The sequence below is a fragment of the Electrophorus electricus genome, chromosome 14, assembly GCF_041902795.1.
Source record: "Electrophorus electricus isolate QZ-2024a chromosome 14, ASM4190279v1, whole genome shotgun sequence".
NCBI classification, from domain to species: domain Eukaryota; kingdom Metazoa; phylum Chordata; class Actinopteri; order Gymnotiformes; family Gymnotidae; genus Electrophorus; species Electrophorus electricus.
The window spans coordinates 3953687-3962232 of record NC_137510.1 but is presented as its reverse complement, the minus strand read 5'-3'; the positions used below and the strand labels follow the sequence as shown (position 1 = coordinate 3962232).

Sequence of the window (8546 nt, the reverse complement as noted above, 5' to 3'; positions counted from 1 at the left end):
CAGCTCATAAATGTATAAGATCCTTAAAAGGGTATTGGAGCGATTGATATATTCTGTAAATATATCTCACTTTTTACATTTTTACATGTGAAAATAAATGTTTCCACGGCGTTCTTTTCTTATTTTGTATATCCACGCCGACCAGGGTAATTCCTTTAAGTATGGTGACCTACGGTGCAGATTATTAATTTACACAGCGCTACAGATTCATCGCTATAAACAGCTTTTGGCAAGAGTTTCTAAAACCACACTAAACACGTTCATGTCAAGCACGTCCAAGCAACAACTTTGCCAGTGCAGACTAGCGCGTTTTTATTTACAATGAAAGATATAAATTAGTAAAAGTATTCTTGTTAACAACATTTTGTAACTTCGGCTTTTTTAAATAAAAACCAATCATAATTTATTTACAAAACAATGTTCGGTTTCCATTGCAATACAACTTGCATAAATTATAGGCAACTGCCATCATTACAAAAATAAATATCAAATGTTTTCCACTCTTAGTCAAGTTTACCAGCCTCACGTTACCGTTCTACATTGTACATCCTTTACAAATAAAGTACAAATTAAGTTTTATAGAAGGCCTAATAATGTCCCACACGTGATGTATACAATATGCGGCCATGAAACAAACTCTATGGATCCTGAGAAATAGTTGCCTTGTTCAAAAGTCGCGTATGGTGTGATAACTACCTTATAAATAAATGCACAAATCATCAAAAGGTAGGGGGCGTGGTCAAAGAATGCGCCCGCCCTTTTCCGTCCTCGGTTTCCGATGCTGTTTGGATTAAGGGAGTTTAAGATCTAGTCAAGTGCCGGCGGTCCGCGGTTCTACGGCGGCACACAATGCGATCCACTTAAGGAGAATTGATACGTTTAACACCATCGCGGGGAAGAGGTGACGGCTCGCTCGCGCTATTCAAAGCAATTGTGACACCTACCTGCGAACCAAGGAAACAAAGCCTACATCAGTCCACAAACTCCACAAAAATTATATAAGCACACACACACACACACACACACACACACATACATATATATATATATATATATATATATATATATATATATATATATATATATATATATATATATATATATATATATATATTCAGAAGTAAACACTGCAGCTACAGTAATCTCTAAAGGCCCTTTAGGCTATCTGACGTATGAAAAGGCTGCACAGACGTATAGGCTGTGGTAAGACTCCAGCCATTTAATGCGAAAAGAGATAAGGCTTGTGCACTATAGAGCGGAATACTGCAAAAATATGCACAATTATTTCGATCTCTGGCAATTCCATTTTTTTCTCTCTCGAAATAGCCAAATCAGTGACTTACTTGAATGTTCCTCTTCCCCTCTAGCTTGCCAGGTAAGACTGGGCTCCTACTGCGCACACTTCGATGGTGTCTGTTGAAAATACAACCCAGTTCAGAACAGAGGGAAGACAACTGGGACCTGGCCATCTTAAATGCGTGCGTCACAGGAATGCCATTAAATCTGGATTTCCTCGGTGGAAAATTCGGTTATTTAATAATTGGTTAGAAAGGCGTCAGTAGTCTGGTTGGTCGACTTGGATGCATGTGCCGAAAGCATAACTCGGACGTAACAAAACTCGAATTCGAATGGATGCAAAGCTATTAGTGGTTTGACACTGGGGAAAAATCGAGGTAGCTTGAAACTGAAACACTTGAGCGAATGAATGATTGAACGGGGGCTGTGCGCAAATTATTGTGAGCCTGGCGTGCAAAAAGACTCACTTCACATACCTTTCTTGGCCTCGACACTTGAGGCTCTGAAGTGGTGCTCAGTCGGGTTCTGACTAGGCTTTAGTAAGGACTCGGGACTGTGTTTGTGAATTGCGCTTGCGTTGAGAAGAGTCTGAGGAAGCGCCTCGTTAGACGCCACACCGGAGGAATTATATCGCAGAATTCCTTGACTCTGCAGTGAGCCGAAGTTCCCGTAGTTTGTGTAAGTGCTGTAAAAGGGAGACGTGTAGTACAGTGGTCTTCCCAAGATGGAGGAAGCCGAATACACAGGGCCGGCCGGGGACGTGTTGGATGCCGTTGATGTCAAAAGACCAACGGCTGGGGGGCAGTTCTGTCCCAGGGGCTGCTTTGCGTCTGAAGTAGCGATCTCGGCTAGCGACCAGAGTTTGGGCTTGACGGTCTGGTTCTGACCGTCCGCAGCGGTCCGACTGTCGAGACACGCTTTGTTTTTGTTTCGCGAGTCTTGATGGTGGTTCAAAATCGGGGCCTCCACTCCAGTCAAGGGCGATGATGTCACCGGCTTGGGTGACAGGCCCTGTTGCCGTTCCCCATGGCGCGTGTCAAGATCACTCTGGTCGCATTTGTCCTTGGCATCGACTCCAGAACTGCAAACCAGGTCCCCAATCCTGCACGTGACCTTCTCCCCGTCGGACTCCGCGGAGCAGGAGTGGTCTGTCAAGGCGTCCACGTGCAGACTTATACCTGTGTGGACGAATCGACATGAGTAAAGAGTGTCAAAACAAAGTATTACACACACAGATATATATATATATATATATATATATATATATATATATATATATATATATATATATATATATATATATATATATATATATATATATATAAACACCAAAAAAAGTCTGTGGTCATTTATCTATTCTATTATCTATCTATTCTATATCTATTTATTAATTTATTTTATTTATTCAGTTGCACATTTTAAGACTTTATTTTAGGCCTAGTTTCCTGTATGCTTTGTTTCCATAATTCCATAATTATAGTAAGACAAAAATAATATGGTTCGCCTTTTAGCCTGTCCCATGCTTAGTTATATTAAAACCCTCCATTTGTAATATTTTTTTAATCCCAATTCTAATTTAAATATCAAAATTATTTTGATATTATATTATATATTACAATCTAGCTAAAGTCTCAGCCACCATAAAGTTATTAATTACCTAAAAATTACCTAAAAATGATACTGAGTGGTTTTCTGTCCGTGTACAGATTACAAAAACAAACAAACAAACAAAAGCCAACAATAATGTTTACCCTCGTCCTCGGCGGACGCCTCGCTGTTCTCAAGATGCTTCTCTGTACGGTCTTCTTTTCTTTCGCCTTCCCCATCGTCTTCATCCTCGTCTTCACTTTTATTCCGAGGTGCCCATGTCATTTTATTCTCTTTCTTGAGCCTTCTCCTGGCGTTGGCGAACCAGGTGGACACCTGCGTGAGGGTCATTTTAGTGATGATGGCCAGCATGATCTTCTCGCCTTTGGTGGGGTAGGGGTTCTTCCGGTGTTCCTGGAGCCACGCTTTCAGCGTAGCTGTCGCATCCCGGGTCGCGTTCTTTCGGTAAGCCGGGTCGTTGAGCTGGTACGGGTATCCCGGAGTCCCGTACGGATGGTAATTTATTGCTGCCGCCATGCCCGTGGAGTGCGCGTCGTAAGGGGAACCCTACATGGCAAACATTTTGCACAGAATTACACACTGTTATCTAAATTATTTTATTACAGTTTCATAAAATGATTTTTAAAAGTAGGTCTTAATAACCATCACGAATCTGAACCACCAGATAAAACTGAATAAAATAATAACAATTATTATTAGGCCAATAAAACGACGATTAATCCTTCCAGCAATTATCGGAATTTATTTTGCTCGATAGGAGATAGTGCGTAATTGGAGTCATTTTCAATGATCGGCGCCCGGCCTCCCTGTTTGCTTTTTGTGAAAGTCTGTTTTGTCAGAAGCAGACGTGTTTTAGCATACCACTCAAGCGCAGCATTACAAATCCTATTAGCAAATCAGTGGATATGGACCTGTTTTAACCGCTTCAAGTGCCATGTCATTAGCATCGTAATTCATCTTTTCACGATTAAATTGTGCTTATTTAACTGCACATAATTTCGAGGTTTAAACCGAACAATCGCTGGAGTTAACATAATTTTTACATATTATTCAGCTTATAACCAAACACATTTTTTCCCTCATTTTTAACATGCTAAAACAAGTAACAAAAATTTCGACAAATAAATCGACTGCATAAATCTATTTTTCTATTAAAATTATTTTTGCTCTATCCAGTGCTGTTACTACTTATAAGTCCCGTGATGTGCTTTATTCTATTAGGGAAATTAAAGTGCATTTCGCTTTATGTACACGTTTTTAATTAAGGTAAATAGACAACGGATGGGGGGAAAATCAGGTTTCAACCAAAACATTTGTTGAAATTAAAACTAAAAATAGTAGCCCTTGTAGCGCCGGTCCTTGCGCGAGTCAAGCTGTATGGAATTTGTATTCATGGTTCGCTCGTCCTTTTCAAACGCAGAATTGGTCGCTTGCCACAAAGCAGCTTCTCTCTAACGGTCCTTCAGCAAAAACATTATATCATGCAATATTCATGCAGTCCTATCGGGAACAATGACCTCTCAGCAACGATAACTCCAAAGCCATAAGCGCGTATTTACCATGTACGACGGGAAACCCGTGGCCGGATCTGTTGAATAGGGCAGCGGGCTGGAAAAGCCGCTGGCGGAGGCGGTGAAGGCAGCCGATCCAGGGTACGGACTAAAGGCAGAGCCGGACGGAGACCGAGTCAGCTCCTCGCTCCTCGGGGCGGCCAGCGCCGAAGCCCCGTAAGCAGGACAGGAATAGAGCGCCAGCGAGCCCGGGGGCTGGTATAGGTAACCCTGAGGATACGACATCTTGGTTAAAGAGTCTGTTGTTCTCTCCAAAAAGAAAATGCGAAGGAAAGAAGTCGGTCGTACACTACTAGTAATGCATCTAGCGATCGAATCGCGGCGGAGGCTAAACTAATAAAAATAAAATAAATAAAATGGCCGCAAAAAAAAAAAAAAACCCTCAGCGAAGTATTGGCATGGAGACTGGCGTGGCTGGATCCCCTAGCGTCCGCTGTTTTTACTGCTCAGAAGTCTGAAGTGAAGAGTTCGGGGAAGGAGCAGGCGAGTTTCTCAGAGCATTGGAAAGCACGAGCTGTCACTCCAGCTGATCTGAATATTCCATCTCCGCCCCTCGCGCCGTGAAATGGAACTCCGGAACAAAACCGAGGACACTGAAGGGGAAAGCGCGTGCACAGAAAAATTGTCTTAGTCTTTGGGTATCCGCTATGTTTTAGCTGTTTATCTCGGTTTTTTTTCATATACTTGACTGCATCAAACATACAAAAGCAAACAACTGACACAATGATAGCCTTTTTGGCGCTGCTTTGTAAAATAATAATTCCACCAGTCCCCTTAGTTGCGTTTTAAAAACGTAAAGTAAACACAAACATTGCGCAGCGCGATGTGGCGGCTTGCACGGGAGCTCACGTGCCTTTTGTCGCTACAGTTTTGTCGAAATAGCAAGAGGAGAATAACAACGCAGCGTACAACGGAGTCCACTTCGCCTAATAAAGCGACGGTGTTGAGCCAGTGCGGGGTGCGAGCAGTGCTCTAGCCGGCCTGTGGGAGGTGTGAGGCGGCCTCCAGCTATCCCATATATATCTCCGATAATCACCGGAGATCTATCGTCTTCATGCCATTGACAGCAAGTTATCCCGAACGTGCAACTGCGGCTGTGTGCTAGCAGTCACGGAATAGTTCAACGAAAAACACAATTATTAATTTAACAGACGGCGGTGCATGCGTCACGGAGTCCCACGCGCATAAGGCAACACGCTGTCATTCAATTTGTACTCAAGATGGATAATGACGTATGACGGTAATCGTTAGGGAAGGTGTGAAAACGTAATCAATTCTTGCTGCTCTATTGAAATATATATATATATATATATATATATATATATATATATATATATATATATATATATATATATATATTTCCTAGTCGGTTAGAAGAAGGCTGATTTTTTTTTTTTTAAGTAAAATAAAAATAAGTGTTTAATACGCAAAATGTGTTCTACTCGTGTGCCCTTTTCATTGATTTTTCCATTAGCACTTTACAACCGAAATTACATTTTAATTCAGCGCATTTAACTATTGTGTAAAACCTTTTGCGAGTTGCATTTGCTGCGGACAAGGCGAGGGGAGCGAAATTAGCTGGACCAACAAGCAGGCCTTGTGAAGTCTGCGCTTGTGTCCTTAGTCATGGATTACGCCTAATCTTGGAATCTCTCATAGCGATCGTACGGTACTCTCCCTTTGGCTTTTAAAATACACTTCTTTATGAACGCTTAAAAACACTTGAATAACACCTTTTATCGTTTTTTGTAAACACACCCCCTTCCGCTTTAACAGGAATATTTTCATTACTTATGCTTATCGCATTTAAATATTTTTAGATGCATTTTAATAACAACAGATGATTTGAACAATTAATTAGACACAATATCAAAATAGGTAAACAACATGATAAATAAACAACAAATAACAGATAAAATACGGTAAAGTCTTTAAGTCAATACAATGCTTTGATTCACAGCACAACATAAAACAACGTGTTTATCTGAGGTGGATTATGAAACGACAAGGGGGGAAACCCGACATCAACACTCTGTTTACCTCCAAGCACTGTTTATTAATCTATCCTTCCTAATGAAAAATAGTGTGAAGTTGAGCGCAAATTGATTTGTCAAATGTGTTGTTTACCCAGGCAAAGGAAAACGCGTCCGGGGTGCGCAGGTGACGGTGTCAGCAGCGCGCCGCACAGCAGGGGGCAGTAGGAGCCTCTGTCACGCGCAGACGGGAACGGTGGCGTGTTGCAGGTTAAACTTTAAGATACACAAACCCCTCCTGATATTTTAGGCTCGCCAAACAGGATGGAATTATATGAGATTCACCCAAAGACTACACTTAGGTATCAGTGAAATTCCCTTATCCAGTTGAAGCAGTTTAGACCCGCAAGATGTCGTAGGTCGAGCGTTCAAACATGAAATTATGGAATTAAGCAAGAGTAAGAATAGGCTTGCATGGCATTTATTGCCTGTCTGACTGGAAATATAAAAAACAAAGTAGTCACAGGTTTTAAGTCACAGGTTGCTTGTGTCGCACAATGCATGTTGAACGGCATGGAGGTTAGAGATCATTCTGTTTAAAAAATGACGTGTTATTTCCAAGACCGACAGCTGAACGTTTCTAAAACGCGCCACGCAGCGCTGTAGTTCACGCAGCGTTGTAATGCCGTGTGTGATAATGGTCGGCGATTATCTGTTCAGTTCTGGACGAGTAGAGATATATAATAGTGGGTAGAGATATTTACTCAAGACTGTAGGTATTTATTTGACAGTAGAGGTATTTCGTCAAGAGTAGAGATATTTATACATTTAATTTTGGGTCGTAATTCCTATTACGCAAGCAGTATAATTAATCGCTTTGCGGAATAATTTTAAAAATATGCGACCATATACTTTTTAGAGGCATCAAATAAAAATTATTATTATTATTATTATTATTATTATTATTATTATTATTATTATTATTATTATTATTATCAATGCTACAGCTACTGTCTAGTCTCGTTGGATATTCTTTTCTATCTGTGTAAAAAGTTTTAAAAAAGTTCTCTGTGACATATTCTATAAATATACATCTTATGCTATAAACAAACATGACAGAGCGCAAAACGCTAGAGGTGCAGTTTCCAATCATAAAAAGGCAATACAATCAGCGCGATTTCCCAATAGGACATTCACTCATTAGCCTTTTAGACCATTGATCAAAGTTTACTGACAAATTCTGTAATTATATGAGTCCTTATGCTCAATAAAGCTGATTAAATTGGGGGCACAAGCGCGCGCGCGCACACACGCACACACACGCACATACATGCAAATACACAAATGCATACAAGCACAAACACCCATGCACACACAGACAGGCACACACACACACACACACACACACACACACACACACACACACACACACACACACACACACACACACACACACACAGCTCCTTACAGAGTCAGATTTATGATGCATGCCATTGAGTCTGATACAAGGAAACCACTATTGATTTTTCATATTTTTCTCCAGACTTGTTTACTCTGGGATACTCCAGTGGCACTGTAACCGCGTGTCTGTGTGGGACAAAAGGATTCTTACCGCTCACTTTTGATGAGACAAATTGCTCACTGACTTTAGTGGCCAAAGGGTATACTTTGATGTTCTGCTGCTTCATTTACCCTTACGACTAAATGATTATTGATTTTATATTTTTAAGCTCTTTTGAAATGTGAAAATCTGCAGGCCGCCGGGGATCATTTTTATTAACTTATTTCTCCCAGGCTTAGTTCAGTTTGACCTACACTGCCGTGTGTGTACGCGCACGCGTTACATGTGTGCGCGTGCACAAGGCTCAGGTGGCACAGGGGTCACGACCGCCACAATTTCAAAAGGAAAAAAAAAAAAACTTTATAGGAGAGCGGTGAAATCTGCAGGGTCCGGATGGCCTGCCATTGCTAGCCTAGCCGGAGGGACCCGAGGAGGGTCAGCAGAGAGATAAATCCCGCATCGGCTTTGGGCGTTTTGTAGTTTGTCCTGGATGTCGAGACTTAAGCGACCCGCCAACACACTCAGACAAACGACGCG

General features: G+C 41.3%; 1 protein-coding gene across 1 annotated transcript; it reads right to left on the bottom strand.

Moving 5' to 3' along the window:
* Positions 1-298: 298 nt before the first annotated feature.
* On the bottom strand, positions 299-4984 carry irx2a (iroquois homeobox 2a). The gene is made up of 5 exons (XM_027026378.3): positions 4464-4984; positions 3048-3450; positions 1773-2474; positions 1344-1413; positions 299-944 (listed from the first exon to the last, which is right to left on the bottom strand). Exons 1-4 carry the CDS (start codon positions 4698-4700, stop codon positions 1364-1366), a joined length of 1392 nt encoding a protein of 463 aa, XP_026882179.2. The 5' UTR covers positions 4701-4984; the 3' UTR covers positions 299-944; positions 1344-1363.
* Positions 4985-8546: the final 3562 nt, after the last annotated feature.